The sequence below is a fragment of the Carassius auratus genome, chromosome 44, assembly GCF_003368295.1.
Source record: "Carassius auratus strain Wakin chromosome 44, ASM336829v1, whole genome shotgun sequence".
In the NCBI taxonomy this organism is placed as follows: Eukaryota; Metazoa; Chordata; class Actinopteri; order Cypriniformes; family Cyprinidae; genus Carassius; species Carassius auratus.
The window spans coordinates 14479134-14498340 of NC_039286.1; the positions used below are offsets into that span (position 1 = coordinate 14479134).

General features: G+C 36.6%; 1 protein-coding gene and 1 pseudogene across 2 annotated transcripts; both read right to left on the bottom strand.

Moving 5' to 3' along the window:
* LOC113062621 (cilia- and flagella-associated protein 20-like) lies at positions 1-3328 on the bottom strand. 2 transcript variants are annotated; one of them, XM_026232599.1, is made up of 6 exons: positions 2997-3328; positions 1923-2002; positions 1724-1835; positions 1455-1643; positions 252-362; positions 1-161 (listed from the first exon to the last, which is right to left on the bottom strand). In XM_026232599.1, exons 1-6 carry the CDS (start codon positions 3078-3080, stop codon positions 159-161), a joined length of 579 nt encoding a protein of 192 aa, XP_026088384.1. In that variant the 5' UTR covers positions 3081-3328; the 3' UTR covers positions 1-158. The 2 variants fall into 2 exon arrangements, with proteins under 2 accessions (XP_026088384.1, XP_026088383.1); XM_026232598.1 differs by having other exon boundaries at positions 1-164; positions 2997-3327.
* Positions 3329-4118: 790 nt separating this feature from the next.
* LOC113062622 (3-oxoacyl-[acyl-carrier-protein] synthase, mitochondrial-like) lies at positions 4119-7080 on the bottom strand (annotated as a pseudogene).
* Positions 7081-19207: the final 12127 nt, after the last annotated feature.

The following is a 19207-nucleotide window of genomic DNA, read 5'->3' on the forward strand; positions in this document are numbered from 1 at the left end:
TTCACTTTGTGCATATAAAATATTTATTCAGCAGATGAAAACCAATCACAGATCGAAAACAACACTTGAAAAACAACAAAGATAGTGCCACTAGAAATCCATCCAGTGTGAACATGTGCAGATTAAACGGAGAAGAAATGAAGGAATCCAGTCTGCCGTCACTGCTGTGGAGAAAATACACAAGATTACTACAAAACAGTATAAACCATACAAAAAAAATAAATAAATAAGTCTGTTCTTGAGCATCTCACCTTTGATTTGTTTTGTACTGGTAAATAGAGTTTAAATTCAGCGGGGAGCTCATCCTCAGAGTACAGCCGGTCGGAGAAATACACCCTCCTGATGCGACAGTTTGCATGAATCTGAAAGTCACAAGGACAGCCATCACAGATCCCATAAACCCCTAAATCACAGTCTGACCGCTGTAGTTTCAGGCTGTTTCTAATAGCAGCATTTACAATATATTTACTATTAAACTCAGCTCAAATATCATACTTCGTACTGTGAATACATTACTAAACTATGATCTGCTTTCACTGAAGTCTCTTCTTCTGTAATAACCTTGGGCTGATTTCCGGGATGCTCATATATCAGCAACCATTATCATAATTTATATCAACACTTGTTTTGACTGACATTGGATGAAAGATATTATCAAGCATTGTTGATATTATTAACTATTTTAGTACTGGCAGATTTTTACAAGCAGTTTATTCTTTATAATCTTAAAATTATATAAATGCATAATACAAATTATTTTATTGATATATAAATAAGAATAAATCTTACATTTATAAACATGATAAATTAATTTATTTTCAATACAATTAAGTCAACTGTAATGCAAAAGATATGTAATGCAAAGAAATGATGACATAGTTTATGTATCATGGATATATATTTTCTACTGCTAGATTTATGCCAATTTTTTCATGTTATAATACTCTATTACTAGACATTTTTTTTTTTTTTACTATCAGCAGTGTTATTTTAGTATCATTGAGATACTATTATAGTATTATTAATATTTAGAATTATTTTATTTTCATTTTTGTTAAAACTTTAGAAATTTTGCTTTATGTTTTTGTCATTTTTATTATTATTATTTTTTTTCTTGTCAGTTTTACCTGCTAGTTTAAGTGAGTCAAGATAAACTAAATGAAAATGAAAAAAAAAAAAATCCTTGGCAAACTAGCTGAAATAAAACAAGTTTTTATATTTTTAAGTTTAGTTTTTCTATCAAATTATGTAAATGCTTTTTTTATTTACTTTTTATTATTGTTTTAGATTAATTAGCTATAATACTCGACCATTAAAACTAGCAATGGAGCACATCTAGGCTTAAATGAATTATATCACAGTTCAAAAATCATATTTGTCCCAAAATAGACCTCTTTATGCAGAACACATGTTCCTCTTGATTTTGGGGTGTGAGCTGGATCAGTGTCTCTCACCTGCACTCTCAGCGTCTCGATGTAGTTGGTACCGTACGCCCGCCGTGTGAAATCTGACAGGTTGAACTGGATCTGATTCCAGCCGTCGTCCAGCCGCATGGGCATCGTGCAGATGAAGGGCTTCACACGGGTCGTGCTCTGATAGTTACTCGCCCTGAACCTCCGCCGCACGTTTTTATCATCCAGCACCTGAGACACATCACACATTTCTGATATCCCAAACCAACTTTGTATTACTTTTCCATCCCATGAAGAAACCAATTCCCTACCTGAACTTCAAATGTGAAATACTTCTTGAGGTTCTTGATGATCATGACGAGGAAGGGCAGTTTGATGCCGAGGGTTTTCTTGGGGTCAGCGGGACACGTGATGTAGGTGGTGCTGTGGAGATCACACACACACACACAGATCAGGTCTGATCACAATGTGTGTGTTCAGCATCAGACAGATGGATGGGGAAACACTCACCTCACATTCGTCCCCTCCACCTCAAGAACCAAAGACTGGATGTCATTGTCTGTGATGCGCTTTATGTGTCCGTTTCTGACCTGCAACAACATGTTTGTTTCCTGAGTTAGAGAGCACATATATAATACATAACTCACATCAACACACACACACACACACACACACACATATACATATATATATATACACATATATATATATATATATATATATATATATATATATATATATATATATGTGTGTGTGTGTGTGTGTGTGTGTGTGTGTGTGTGTGTGTTAACTGAAATAAAATAAAATATTACAAAAACTTATTTAAGCTATTTCTAATTCAAAAACTCAAATTTTCATCTAGGGTTATTAGTCAACTAAAATGTTAACTGAAATAAAATATTGCAAAAATATTTTATTTTGGCTAGTTTCAAAGTAGACATTTCTCATTTTTATTTAGGTTTAACAAAGTATTAAAATAACAAAACAAATAAACAAAACAACAATAATAATAAATCAAATCTAAACAGACGTATTTCAGGTTTATTATGGTTAACTAAACTATTAAAAACAATAATTATAATAATAATGATAATATGTGTGTGTGTTTGTGTGTGTATTTATTGTAAATATAAACTTTAACTTATTTTATTCCAACTAGTTGTAAGGGATATGTAGTTTAAGTTGATGTACTAAAATAACTAAATAAAGATAAAATATAGACGTAACGTTACTAAAAAAAGACAAGACAAAAAAACAACAGAACTACTAAAACGCTAACTAAAATATAATAAGTAATAAAGTTTATAATAATAACTTATTCCAACAATAATCACTTAAGCTTATTCATAATATACTATGATAACGTTACTGTTTTAATATAATATTGTCATTATGGTAATACCGCAGTACTTTTTGGAAGAATGTGTATAATGTTAGAGAACATACCTTTCATACCTAATCGAGATTAAATTAAAAATACATATTTAATAATCACCTAAACATGTCATGTATGTAAATTAGCAGAGCTTAAGCAGCATCTGAGCTCCGTCAGACACTCGAGCATCGTTTTCACTCTCTGCTCACCTTCTTGTCCCAGATCTGCAGGGGTTTGCTGCCGATGCTGTAGAGGATGGACAGAAAGCCGCTCTGAAACGTGTTTTTAAACATAATCCCGCAGTTTTAACTCAAATGAAACCACACCATACACAGTTTATTGTGCTTTGAATGCGTCCGACTGGATCTCTGGACTCCCGATCTCGGGTTCCGGCTTACAAAGAACAAACAAACTCCGAATATAAAACTGAAGTGCTTGATAACGAGTTTAATGTCGCTTCTGATCTGATTAATCCTTAACTTCGACACCGACCAGGTTTTCCAGAGTTTATTTGGGAGTTGCTAGGAGACGTGACGTGATCCGGTTATCACGTCGGACCCTTTAATGTTGACACAGCTGTTGCTACAGTAACGGAGACTCCCAGTGGCGTGACGAGAGCCCTGTATTAAAACATTGATCTGAATAATACATCTGTTCTTATCAGTTTAATAGCTAATTGATATTAATTAAATATTTAATATGTTGAAGAGTTTTTCCAGGAATGTGTGTACTTTTGTTTTTATTATTAATATATATATATATATATATATATATATATATATATATATATATATATATATATATATATATATATATATATATACATATATGTGTGTGTTTGTGTGTGTGTGTGTGTATTTATTTTTAATGAGATCATATTAAAATCATGAGATTTTTAATATGATATTTAACCGTACATATGTACGTGTATGTGTGTGTGTGTATATATATATATATATATATATATATATATATATATATATATATATATATATATATATAACATTAAATATGTATTTGGAACAAATCTTTTTAATAGCAATTTTATTTTGGACATTGTGCATACAAGCAAAGAATAACCTTGCAAGTTTCTGTAAAAAATGTCTGAAGATATATTTACTATCAAATCTGTGCACGGATTGTTATCCATTAACTTGACTTAATTAAATTAAGGCATTTTTTCTTAATTATGCTTCTTACTGTTCTTAATTCAATTTAATTTGAAATTAAAATGAATTCAATAAATTGAATTAAGCAACTCAATGAGTTCATGTGACAACTGAACACATTTACTGATAAAAACAGTGTACAGAATACAGTAAACTGTGAAGAGCTGTTAACACCTGCATTTTATGGATAAATGTTTTAAATCTCTGTTACTGATTCATATAACAACAGGTCAATATTACATACTGACATATCAGTGGATTTGATCAACGCTGGCGAGAACCAGAGAAGCGTTTGTTCCCCCGAAGCCGAATGAGTTGGTGAGAGCGACTCTGCGTCCGCTGGAGCTCCAGGTCTGTGCTGTGCAGGGCACATAGTTCAGGTCAAACTCTGGCTCGGTGCGGTCCAGGTTGAGTGTGGGCGGGAGGATGCTGTGGTGACACGCAAGGGCAGTGAAGGCGGTCTCCAGCGCTCCAGCCGCTCCCAGCAGATGACCGCTCGCACCTTTAGTGGAGGACACGGCCAGTGAGTACACATGCTGCTCAAACAGCCTCTTAATGGCGGCGTTCTCTGCGGCGTCTCCGAGCGGCGTGGAGGTGGCGTGAGCATTGACATACGTCACGGCTGAAGGAGACACTCCAGCATCACGGAGAGCAGCAGACATGCATCTGAAACACAGCAGGAGAATACCAGCTTAGACTGAGCTGAACTGCATAATTCAGGATGACCTCGTATATATCCCTGCAACAATACCTACGCATACAAACGTCATCACTGCCTACATAATTAGAGCCCAAAACATGTATATTACAATAAAATTAAATGTATTTTTTTTTTTTAAATATATACTTAATTTAAGTAAATATGAAAGAAAATTAAATGTGCTAGAAATTTTTTTTTTGTGATAGAAAAGTTTTAATATTTTTATTAATGATAAATCATCTTGCACAGTACGATTTTTCAAAAACATACAAAGTACTGCTGTGAAAGTGTTTTTTTTTTTCATGTTCCTTGTTGTCTGTCATTGGTGTAAATTTCGTATCATTGATACCCAATTATAATTTTTCTTAAAATATTGATTTAGATTTAATGTTTACTTTTACTGTTTTTAATGTTTTTTTTTAATTATTATTATTATTATTGTTTTGCCATTTTATTAGTTTTTTTGTCTATACAGTATTTTTAAATTTTTATTTAGTAATTTTAGTTTATTTATTCTTAGTTATTTTAGTACTTTAACTGAAGCTTTAAAATAAAATAAGTTAAATATATATATATATATATATATATATATATATATATATATATATATATATATAATATCTTACCATTTGTCTAGTTTCAAGTAAAGAAAATCTATTTTTATGGTTCTAGTTTTAGTTTTTAGTTTTTTTTTTAAGTCTGTCTGTCCTCAGATAAAGTTGTATATAAATCCTGTTGTGTAGTGTAGTGTTTATTAAATCAGTATTACCGAAAGGCTCCGTCTCCATCTGCGGTTGGAGCCGTGATGTGGCTGGCGTCTCCAGAGAGTCCATATCCCAGCACCTCAGCATACACCCGTGCACCTCTCTGCTTGGCATGTCCATATTCCTCTAAAACCAGCACAGCTGCCCCTTCTCCCATCACAAACCCCTCTCTGTCTGGATGAAACGGGCGTGAGGCGAGTCTGGGCTCCTGGTTCCAGTTGGTGCTGAGGGCCCGAGCACGAGCGAACCCTGCGATGGACAGCGGACTGACGCAGGCCTCCGTCCCACCGGCGAGCATCACCTCGGCATCACCATGAGCGATGAAACGAGCCGCGTCACCAACAGCGTGAGCTCCTGTGGTGCATGCTGTGGACACGGCGTGATTGGGACCCTTGAGTTTGTGTTTGATGCTTATGTGTCCGCGGCCATGTTGACCAGGATACGGGGGACAAAAAATGGGCTGACTTTGCTGTAGCCGCGTGTCTGAAAGGCCGAGGCCGTCCGAGCGATTTCCTCCAGAGACACCATACCCATCCCGACCGCCACACCGGTGCTCAGCTGCTCCTCAGGGCTTCTGGGAAACCATCCGCAATCCTCAAGAGCCAGCTGGGCGGCACCGATGGCCATAACTGTAGCTGGAGACATGCTGTTGAGCTCTCCTTTGGACACAAACACCTCTTGATTGAAATCTCCATGTTTATCTCCTCTCGGCACGCGGGCTGCTACCTTACACGGCACTGTCTTATACTCCTCTGGGTCCAAAGCAACCAAACCACTTTCTCCACCAATCAGACGCTGCCATGGCAGAGCACTTCCTGTCCCGAGGGGAGAGACGAGACCGATGCCGGTGATCACCACCCTCCTGTGACTCTGAGCTGCTCTAGTGTAGCGTCTCAAACACATGCAGCTCTTCACAGTGGACAGAGAGCCACCATAGAGTCTCACTAACATCTTCTGACAGCATCTCAATGACATTGTGACCAACCTGTGCTGGGAGGACTGAGGTCACATCAGATCTTCACTGTAAAAAAGAATGAACAATTTCATGACCCATATCACAATAAAATCATGACTGTTTCTACTAAGTTTTGTATACATTTGTTTCAGAACCAACACACACACACACACACACACACACACACACACATATGTGTGTGTGTGTGTGTGTGAACAAAAGCCGATCTGACATCATGCTATCATATTATAATATATATCTATCATCAATTAGATATGGGAAATATAAACATAAAATGTTTGATTCAAGTCCTCTGTAACAACCAAATCATATCTAGTAGACAAAAACTGAATCCAAAACAAATCTCTAAATTATTTGTTGCAACAAAAAAATGAAATGTTTATGTATTAACATTATAGATGTATATATTTAAGCGCATCAAATTGTTGTTGAAATTATGCTAAGACAACCGAATAAACATTAAATAAATTAAATGATCAAATCTAACCATATTTTAATGTTAATCATGAAATAAATAATTTCATGAACGAATTTCCATGTATCCACTTTATTAACTTAAAAACATTTCACATATAATCATAATTTAAAAGTAATTAAACACAAAGACGTACTTGTATTCACGTGGATAAGTAAACAGACACAGACAGTGGCTGATTTCCGGTTCATGCTGCTTTCCATAATATAAGTCTCCAGACTTGGTGCTAAAAGTCCTCATTTGATAAATCAGTAATTTACACATTCATCTCCAAATTACTAATTTCTACTACTGATATTATTAATATTAATAACAGTAATAATGTATTCCATAAAGTATATATGCTATTAAATTATAAAAATGAGCCCGTTATTAATAGCACGTTGACTAGCTGTAAAGGCCAAAGGAAACTCAATAACACTGATGACGTCTAGTGGATAAAGCTGTGTAAATGCATTGAGAACACAAAACGTACAATTAAATGTAATATTAGTAAGTAACGTTTTTATTCATTTTTAGTACTAATTTTCTGTACCAACACATTGTAACAATAATTTTACATATTGATATGAAGTGACTGGATGATTTTCTACTGATTTCTTATTAAACTGTCACCAACTGAATTTCAGTGGTCAAACTAGTTAGTTAAATTAAAAACTCGATCATCATCTTGGATAGAGATGCAGCTCGTAAAAGTCATAGTTGGTGTTTCACTCACCTAAATATGTTCGTATTTTATTTGTAAACATCATACCTTTTTCGCTTATTTCAGTTATTCTCATGAGCGAGCTAAGCCAGTAGTAATATTGACTGTGTCATGTAAACATTGCTGAAAAAACGAAAAGAGGAAGAACAGATACTTGAGTGAGTCATTTACCAATTCATAAACCAGTTCAACAGCCTTTCACATTGATTTTTAAAGAGCACATACAAAGTGATGGATGAATCTGAGCTTTACAAAGCTGCAAATCATTAATGATCCACTGTTTCGATGCGCTTCAAAGCGCGAATCGCGAATCACTTTTCAGTTTGGGACTTCGAGCGTGAATCCCGAATCACTTGATTCAGATCGGGACATCAAAGCGCGAATCGCTAATCACTTTTCAGTTTAGGACTTCGAGCGTGAATCACAAATCATTTGATTCAGATCGGTACTTAAAACCGCGTATCGCGTCATTGATTCAGGGACAAGCGCGAATCGCAAATCACTTGATTTAGATCGGATAGCGCGTATCGCGAATCACTTGATTCAGATCGGGACTTCAAAGCGCGTATCGCGAATCGATTCAGATCGGGACTTCAAAGCACGAATCGCGAATCGATTCAGATCGGGACTTCAAGCGCATATCGCGAATCACTTGATTCAGATCGGGACTTCAATGCGTGTATCGCGAATCATTTGATCCAGATCGGGACTTCAAAGCGCGAATCGCGAATCACTTGATTCAGATCGGGACTTCAAAGCGCGAATCGCGAATCACTTGATTCAGGTCGGGACTTCAAAGCACGTATCGCGAATCGATTCAGATCGGGACTTCAAGCGCATATCGCGAATCACTTGATTCAGATCGGGACTTCAATGCGTATATCGCGATTCATTTGATCCAGATCGGGACTTCAAAGCGTATATCGCGATTCATTTGATTCAGATCGGGACTTTAAAGCGCGTATCGCGAATCACTTGATTCAGATCGGGACTTCAATGCGTGTATCGCGAATTATTTGATCCAGATCGGGACTTCAAAGCGTATATCGCGATTCATTTGATTCAGATCGGGACTTTAAAGCGCGTATCGCGAATCACTTAATGCCGAGGTCACACCTCTACTCTTTTTCAAAAGACATCCCGGGATTTTTAATGAACACAGAGAGTCAGGACCTCTGTTTAACGTCTCATCCGATGGACGGTGCTTGTTGACAGGTCACTAATGTGTCGTCATCATGATGTATTCCCAGTGGTGAACGCAAAGCATTTTGGGAATCCGCGGCACAAACATTAGGCGCCAGACTTCTGTGCATGGAGGGAAGAACGCAGTGATGCCGTCTTACCTGTTGTGTTATAAACTGCAATAGTCGTTCTCACGATAGAAGTGGCATAAAGCTTAAGAACGGAATATCCTTTTATCGTTTTCCAGCGTGGGAAAATAATAGTACAAGCCATGTTTCAGAGGTGACAAAAAGGCGCCGAATGGCATGGATGGCAGCGGTAAGGAGGCCAAGATTACCTTCGATAACACTCCACCACACATGATGGTCTGTTCAAAGCATTTTGACAAAGGTAAGTTACAATTACTCTCTGTAAACGTTAACCGTTAACTAGCATGAAATGGCTATAAAATGAGCTTAAGTTACCAATGCACTAAAGCGTAAAGTTAATCAGTTTTAAATGTTGTACATCTAGGCTACAATTTATTTGGTGACTGTTTGCAGACAAACCTGCCTATGAAATGTTGGAGTGTGATCCTGCTTTGATTACAGGAATAAATTAGTTTAAAATATATTAAAATAGAAAAGTCATTTTAAATTGTCATAATACTTCACAATATTACTGTTTTTATTATTATTATTTTTTTTTTTTTAATAAATGCAGCCTTGGTGAGCAGAAGATGCTTCTTTTAAAAACATTCTTACTGACCCCAAATTTTTGAACTGTAGTGTATGTTGCCCCCTGTGTATAGATAATCTGGATTCCTCAGGAATAGAGGTTGTGAAATTGACACAATTTCTTTATATTGTTACTGTCAGACACTACACCTGCACCTGAGACGTAAGGTCCTCTGAATCCACCTCCATCACCGGACACTGTCCACACCACTCATGAGACTGAGCTGAAGACTTTGCAGGATAAAATTGTGGTTGTGTGCTGTGCTTTGACCAATATGTGTCCAAGTATTGTTGTAAAGGCGTCATGTTAGAATTATACACCATGCTCACATCTAATATGTAAATGTTTTTTTGTTTTCCAAAAGGTTCTTCTCACATGTAATGTTTTTTTTAGCCATGTCTGTAAATAAAATACACAAAGATTGAATGAAATTCTGATTATCGCAAGCTAACATGTCATCAAGCTCTTCAGGCTGTCTGTAAAAGCACCACAACACAGCCTTTTCACATGCCCTTCTTTTGGGCTGGAGGGTGTTATCTTGACCAGTCGCTCTGCTCGTAAGGATCGAGTCCTTTTATTTTCTTGTCATATCTCATCGTTGCATTGGGATTTAGTTTTAGGTGGTATGGTGCGACAATGTTTTCTTTAACCCGCTGCAATTTGTAGGATTATATTCTGTTTTTCACGCTAATTTTTCATGCCAGATCACTAGCCTGCTATGCCAGACCATGTTAACTGGCCAAACATACCCAGAATTCTTTGTGTTCTGATGACGTTGCCGCCCAGTTGGTCACATGTGTTGGTCTCTATAGTGTCACTAGGGCACAAGGAAGGACCCACACAGACCACAGGGTGAGCACCCCCTGCTGGCCTCACTAGCACCTCTTCCAGCAGCAACCTAGTTTCCCAGGAGGTATCCATCCAGGTACTGACCAGGCTCAGCCCTATAGCTTCAGTGGGCAACCGGTCTTGAGCTCCAAGGTGATATGGCTGCCGGCTATAACTCTTACTTTTTAACTCTTATTAAAATTAATAAGAAGTAATTAGTTTGTTTCTCCTCAGCAACAGTTGTAAATTTTAGAGCTACAAACAGATGTTAACCAGAGTTAATACGATAGAATAAAAGTCCATGACAAATTGTATGTTGATTGAAATATTTTTAATAAAGCCAGTACAAAAGTCTTTATTATTACTATTACCATTAATTAATTTATTAGTTTATTTAACTGGGGATGTGATTTGTAATGTATTTAGAAATTTATGAGAACAGGACTTTTGTAAACTTTTTTTTTTTTAACAAGGGAGAGTTGAAAAACATGATTCTAAACATATTCATGCTTCATTAAGGCAGGAACATGGATGTCAGGTGCGGAAACCGCTTCTGCCAGACGATTCCTGACAACATCACCATACACTCACTACTACTTTTGGCTCCTAAACTCTGGAAATGCCTTCCTGATAATGTTCAGGATTCAGAGACATTCTCTCTGTTTAAATCTAGATTAAAAACACATCTCTGTCGCCAAGCATTCCAATAACGCATCTCATAATTTTTGACTGCAGCCATATCTGATCAAATTATTTCGATTATTATTATTTAGCTCGGGTTAAACTAATTAATTTTACTTGTTGGAACAGCAGCTATTCTAATGATGTCTCTGTTTATTTCTCTGCTTTGCCAAAAGGTTCAGAGAAGAGAAGAGCTGATGTAACCCCCTCAGAGGACCTCAGATGATGCCAACCCTGAAACAACATACAGAACTACCAAACTTTACTATAAGTTTGATTGCAGTAATGACTGATGTTGATAGTGTTCATCATCTGTTTGACTACGTCTTTAATTTATTTTTCCATACATTTCTGCCATATGCACATAAACTGACAGTCAACATGGATAAGCTACTGCTAAATATTGTAGAAACTTAATTTTCTGTAAAGTTGCTTTGCAATGATTTGTATCATAAAAAGGGCTATACAAATAAATTTCAATTCAATTCAGTTGAGGGCCCTTTCATCATGGGCGGATCCAGGAAAGCCAACAACTGTGATCGCACACAGCCTGGAGCAGCACTGAATGGAATAATTTCCTGTTAAAATAACAGGATGCATTGACTGCTGGGGGCTTTATGCACATGAGGCATCCATCAATAACTCTGCCGTGTGAAAAAAGCAGGAGAGCCTGCCAGCAAATTCTGCACCAATTTCCTCCACCTCTTTACCCGGAAGGAGTTGCATGATATATTTTAGCAGGTCAAGAACAGCCCGACCTTGTGCACAACCCTGTGCACTGTTGACTTAGGGATAGCTGAGGTAACAACATCACAACCTCGATATCATTTGACCTTCCATTGTCAGCTTCATAAGGCAGTGCAGCTATGATGTTGACTTTGGATTGTCTTGTCAGACAGAGGGACGGATGTCAGATTCTCTGTCAAAAAACAGCTTCAGGATGCGAACTGTTGCATTCAAGTGTCAAGTGTCCTGTCTTTATGCATTATACTTATATTTCTGTATTAATGTCCTAGATTTATGCATAACCCCCACCCCACACACACACACACGCATATGTATAAACAAGATTCAACATGAAAATGTAAAGAAAAATAAAAACTGGACACTAATCAATTCTAAAAGCTCTACGAAAAGGGTAAAATTTCATTCCAGATTTAAAAGCATCCACAGATGGGGAAGATTTAATGTGCATTGGGAGAGAGTTACATAATCCAGGAGCAGAGTCTGCGAAAGCCCTATCACCCTTTGATTTCAATCTTGTTTTGGAAACCTGAAGAATCATCTGATTTGAAGATCTCAAGTTTCTTCAACTTTGATAAGGAATCAATTCAGTTCAAGTGTATTTGTATAGGCTTTTTACAATACAAATCCTTACAAAGCAACTTTACAGAAAATAACGTTTCTACAATATTTAGTAGTTGCTTATAAGTGGTGACTGTCAGTTTGTGCACGTATGAAAACAAGACGCAGTCAGCCAGACGATGAACATTATTAACTGCAGTTATTATATGATGCAGTCACACTTGTAGCAATAATTGTTAGTTCTGTTTGTTGATTCAGGGTCAGCATCATCTGAGGTCCTCTGATGGTCAGCATCATCTCTTCTCAGGTGTTCTGGATCCAGACTGGAGCTTGTGTAAATCCTAGTTACCACGGGATGTGAATCGTGTGGCAAAACATAGGAACAAATAGAGACATCATTAGCATAGCTGCTGATCCAAGAAAGTAAAATTCATTAATTTAACCCAAGCTAAATTATAAGAATGTGCATTTGATCAGATGCAACTGCAGTCACAAATTTTGAGATACATTATTCGAATGCTTGGCGAAAGAGATGCTTTTAAAATCTAGATTTAAACAGAGAGAGTGTGTCTGAACCCCGAACATTATCAGGAAGGCTATTCCAGAGTTTGGGAGCCAAATGTGAGAAAGCTCTGCCTCCTTTAGTGGACTTTGCTATCCTAGGAACTAAAAGTCCAGCGATTCGTGACATTAGGAAGCGCGATGGACTTTAACATGGTATAAGGCTAGTTAGCTATGCAGGAGCGAAACCATTTAGTGCCTTATAGGTAAGTAATGATCATTTGTAACTGAAAAAGAACTTAATTGGTTGCCAGTGCAGAGACTGTAGAATTGGGGTAATATAATACAATTTTCTTGACCTGGTAAGGACTTTAGCTGCTGCATTTCGGACTAGCTTGTTTATTGAAGATGCAGGACAACCACCTAGAAGTGCATTACAATAGTCCAGTCTAGAGGTCATGAATGCATGAACTAGCTTTTCTGCATCAGAAAAAGGTAACGTTTCGTAGCTTGGCAATGTTTCTAAGATGGAAGATGGAATCAATAGGTCAACAATATATTTTGGAGCAATGCATGCAATGATTGAAAAACCATCAGCAAAACCTTGAATTCAATTCAAAATTTTACAGCCAACCAGTGTAAAGAAAATAGAGTAAACATATCTCTCTTCTTTGTGCAAGTCAAAAGTCTGGCAGCAGCATTTTGTACTAATTGAAGACGAGATAATTGACCCTGTTAAATACCTATATGAACAGAATTACAGTAACCGATGTGTGATGACACAAAGGCATGAATAGGCACGAAAAGGCCTAGTCTCCAGATCCTTAAAAGAGAATTTTTTTTCAGTTTAGACATAATTCTGAGTTGATTAAAGGCAGCCCTCACAACATTAGTAACCTGCTTATCTAAAACTAAGGCTGAATAATCATAATACCCACATTCTTAACATGATCCAAAACACGTATCTTCATAGCTGCCAAACTATAAGATTTCCCTGGAAGCAGAAAAAGGTCCAAAAACAACAGACTCTTATTAGTCTTATTAGTGTTCAGATGAAAAAAGTTCCTTGCCAGCAAGGCTCTTATCTCACCTAAACACTGAGCAAGTCCATCAAAAGATTGAGATACATTTGGGCTATTGGGATATAATAGTGTCATCTGCATATAAATTATAAATAATATTATATTTATGAAAAAATGAGCCCAAAGGGCCCATATAAGATGCAAATGTCCTTTCTCTTTATTTAACCTAATTTTATAAGTTTATCTTTCATTGTTACACAAATGATTGCACATGAACATCAGCACCATTCTCCTCAGGAAAGACCTGCGTCGGGTAGATCTACAGCAGCAACATCCTGCTTCTCTCTTCAAGTTGGTAGGATATATATTAAAGCAGTGTAAATGGAATTTTATGTATTAAATTTATAATGCTCTAATATAATATATGCAAAGAGTAAATTATATTGGATCAGTATCAATAAAGTGTCAAATGCTTTGTTCACACTAATTGTTTAACAAGGCAACAACGTTCTCTTCCGTAAAAGAGATGTGCATACTCTTTTGCTACACACATACAAGTATGTACATTTCCATAAAATAGGCTACTTTTAGCACATATAATTAGGCAAACTGGGATGTTGCGTGGGACCAGTGTTCCCAAATTAGCAATTTTGTTTCTAGATTTAGCAACTTTTCAGACTACACTAGCAACTCTTTTTCCAAAAAGCCCCTAGCAACAAATTTAGCAATTTTTGTACATTTATTTGCATCGTTTAATAAGTGACTTGAGTGAAAAAAAGGCTCACATTTTCATCTAATATACAGAAAAAGAGGAAACCAAAGATGAGTACACATCATGTAAATCAAGTTACTTGCTCTTTGCAATTGTTTGATTTATTAATAATGATATAAATTTAATAATGGTGCATAAATGATACACCGTGTTAGCTTGTAACTGTGATTGCTCACCACTTATCACATTGCAAGAACAATATCTCGAAAAATGGAAAAGGTACTAGTATTTTTACAAGACAATATACATTAACCATTGTAAACTGAAAACACTAAATACAACGTGTAATTAAAAATTCAGGTAAAACACCTGTGAAAAATCTATACGAAAAATTCCTTCATATTAACATAATAGATTTATAACAACATAACAACAGATTTTGCCCTATTTTTGGAGTGTAGCATACTAACTAATACAATACTTAAAACTATTGTTCAGAATGTGCAGTAGTTTTACTAGTTTGCAAGCTAAAAAAAATTAATCTGAAATTGTTCAAAAGAGTTCAAAAGAAGTGTTCAACAATTCAAAAATTACAGTTATTTATATTTTAATATTATATTATGCATTATTATTATTTAAATTAAAATCTAAATTAACATATCAAGTATTTTTGCTTAGATTTGATGCAGTGACACAATTTTGCGTAGTGATTACATAGCGCCCTCATCACGCAATGACATCAAAGTGTCATTTAGCAACTTTTAGCAAATCAACCTTCCTTTAGCAACTTTCTCTGAAAATTAGTTGGCAACACTGGGTGGGACTTTGGAGCGCGAATGGTGAATCATTTGATTCAGATCGGAACTGCAGATTCATGATTCTTTTGATTCAGATTGGAACTTCAGACTCATGATTCTTTTGATTCAATCGGAACTAGATTAATGATTCTTTTGATTCAGATCGGAACTTTGGTGCGGGTTCGTGAGTCTTTTGTTTATGTGTGTGACATTGTGCTTGCAGGAAACACAAATAGATTAAGTTATATTTTCCTACACCCTAAAAAAGAGTTGTTTACTGTACCAAATATCTGGGCATTGGATCGATTTTTGGGCAGTTATTAACGTTTATTGGGTTATTTCAATATTTTGGGTAAAAAATAATAATTTCAATGGACAGAATAACTTAATACAATACATAAAGCCTAATATACATATACTAGGCTTATATACATATATGGTGGTGGACGGGGAGATATCCCATCACAATGTAAGCGCTTTGAGTGAAAACGCAGAAAAGCGCATATAAATGTAATTTATTATTATTATTAGCCTATATATGTCAGAATATACGCGATATGTCAAAACGATGACTGTTTTATGTCAAAATATGTCACCACTCTACACCAAACAAACGCTGCTCAAACGGAAGCACATTTCCATGGACCTGATTTTGCCCTAAAATAGAGATTAACGAATAATATTTATTGTAGCATAAAAAAAGTTGACGTTGATCCTGAGGTAATTTTTACGTCAGAACCAGGCCCGGCTGCAGGATGAAATGACTGAGGGGGCATGTGAAATTGTTAAGGGGGCTTAACTTTATTACACCATCAAAATGCTTTGATGGCTGTCATGTTCATCAGCTGTACTCTCAATCACAGTTTCAGTGTCCTTTTTGTGGTCTGAAATACGCTGCATATACTTTATGTCCATTTTTAATGATATTAATGATAATTCACATTTTAGCTGAAACTGAATTGCTGATAATATCACATGTTCAGATATTTGCTCTACAGACACCGAATGGCGCGGGGTTGGATAAAACCACGCCCCTTGCTTTAAATTTAAACAACTGTATTTTCCATGTGACTTAAAGCTGCAGTCGGTAACTTTTGCCGCTCTAGCGGTTAATAAACAGAACTGCTTGCGTCTTGCGGAAGAACATCGTAGCCGGATCTACTTCTCTCTGTTTATGTCTATGAAGAATCACAAAGGTACTGGGTTACTCCGCCGCGGTACCCCCGAAGCAATCTAAAATAGTCCGAATATAAACACTTATTATAGGAGCACCCTAGTGATTCAGGACAAGCCAAAAACACGGTTTGGAAAATGGATTCATGGTGTACTCGCTTATTATATACATTTTTCTACATTTTGAACACAAACAAAGTTACGGACCGCAGCTCTGATTGGTTGTTTTTTACCGGGAGCGATGGGATGAGCCAGATGAGCTTGATTTTTTTCACAGATTATCTGTCTCATATTCTACTGTCAGGACATAATAACAGGTTTAATAAATATGTAAAAAAAATTTTTTTTACAAAAGTTCCCTACAGCACCTTTAATACCCACATCAGGAAATCACACAGCCTATAAAAGATAAGCCAGCCTCATTTATTATGAATAATTAACCCTTTCACACTAAAGTTTAAAATATTCTAACTGACTCATGAGAGTAAGATTTTTCAAGGCTACAGTTATTTTAGAACGTTCCCCCTTAATGTTTCCATGGCAACGCGTCATATTTGTCACGTGAAACACCGCAGTCACAATAATAACACTGTATAATGCTGTGTTCACACCAAACGCGAATAGAGCGTCTGGCGCGAATGATTTCAATGTTAAGTCAATGCAAAGGCGCGTTTACGCGCGTCTGGAGGTCTCGCGGCGCGAATGGGGCGTTAAGCGCGGCGCGGAAGACGCGAATTCGCCTCATTCGCGCGTCTAGTTCGCGCGAATGACGCGAATTGACGCTCGAATAGAGCGCTTCGCGCGAATGGTGCTTTTTGTGCATTTAGCGTTTGACGCGAATTCGCGTCTGCCGCCCGAGTTGAAAAATTTGAACTTTGGCGTCAATTCGCGCCGCGTTAACCAATCAGGAGCCTGCTAGGAGTCACTCATTCAACAACAGTATGTTCCTGCAGCCTCCAAGTAGGTATCGCTGCAGCCCGGAGACCTCCAAGTGGGAGGAGCTTTTGCCGCAAGTGGGCTGGACTTCACGGAGAGCTCCAAGTGGGAGGAACTTTTGCCGCTAGTGGGCGGGACTTTACAAATGGGCGGGGTTTAAGCGGAAATTTCACATTGCGTCATTGCCGGGGTGCCCGCGAATGAGGAGGGCATAAAGTAGCGATACTAATGAAAAACAGATTTATTGTTTTTCATTGTAGTTTACATTTTATTAACAAGAGGTTATATAATTTTGTGACAGCTGCAAACATTCAAGTATATTAAATTATATAAATTTTATAATTATATCAGTATCAAGAAAATGAATGAGTAATTTAGAGCAATAAAATGTTTACTGTATGTTAATGTTTTTCTTTAATGCAAGTTTGAAATCTGAGGGAGAAATTATATTGTTTAGATTGTTACAACCCCCTTGGCTCTAGGTGAAACAACATTATAAAAAGCAGTAAATGTACAAATAAACATTTAATAAAAAAAAAAAAAGAAAAAAAAATCTAAATAGTAATACAAGAATTAATAATAATAAAAATAAACATTCCAAGACTTAAGAGGAAAATATTATTGGTACCAAAGTCCAATTTAAGACACTCTTTTCCCCATCTCCTTTTTATCACCAACTCAATCACAGGTAACACTCCACACCATTAAAAATTCAAGTTTTATTTGTTATATGACATGCAAAAAGCAGTGAAATGTAGGTCTGGCATACTCTTTTTAGACTGTGCAAAAAAAAAAAAAAAAAATGAAACAACAGGAAAAAATATACTGTATAAAATATACACCATATACTGTATTAAACTACTACACAGATGATTTGTAGAGATGCTACATAGAAACTGCTACACAGATGATGTGCAGAGATGTAGACAATGTGCAGTGAGGATGAGTTGCATAGTTAGGTTGTCAAAAAAGCAGTGTGCAGAGAGTTATTGGGTAGCCCTAAACAACCAGTCTATAAAGTTCAGTGTGTTTAATGTCCATGTTTAGTAGTCTGATAACATGAGGGAAGAAACTCCTCCTGAGCCTATCTGTTTTTGCCATCAGACTGCAGAAGCGTCTGTCTGACTGTAGCAGATGAAACAGTGGATTTCCAGGGTGGGTGGGGTCTTTAAGGATCTTAACAGTCCTAGATTTACATCTTCTGGTGTGGATGTCTTGCAGAGAAGGGGGAGATGTTCTGGAGATGCGCTCAGCTACTCTTTGCAGGGCATTTGAAGGTATTGAAGCTGCTCACTCTCTCCACTGGGGTCCCGTTAATGATGATTGGGGTAGATCCACTGCTGCCTCAAATAGAAAAGAGTTATTGTAAAATATTATTACAATTTACAATATTACTTTTTCTACTGCATTTCTGAACAAATAAATGAAGGCCTGGTGAGCATCAGACTTCAAAACCATTACAAAATCTGTCCAACCCCAAACAGTCCTGTAGAACAGATATTTAAGGAACCTGAGGTTTTAACCAGCTTGATTTTTATAAGCATTGGAACACTTTGCTGCTGCTTTCACTCCAAGGCTATGGATTATATTTTTACTGGAATGAAGTGTCATTAATCACTAAACATTCAGTCCAATGACATCCTAAAATAATTCACTGTTGACAAGTTAACATTAACTAAAGTACAATGCACATTTATGTGAGACTTCTACAGAATGTGATGTCATTTACATTCCATCATTTGTCATTTAGGACAGTCTCGGACCATACCCCTGGAG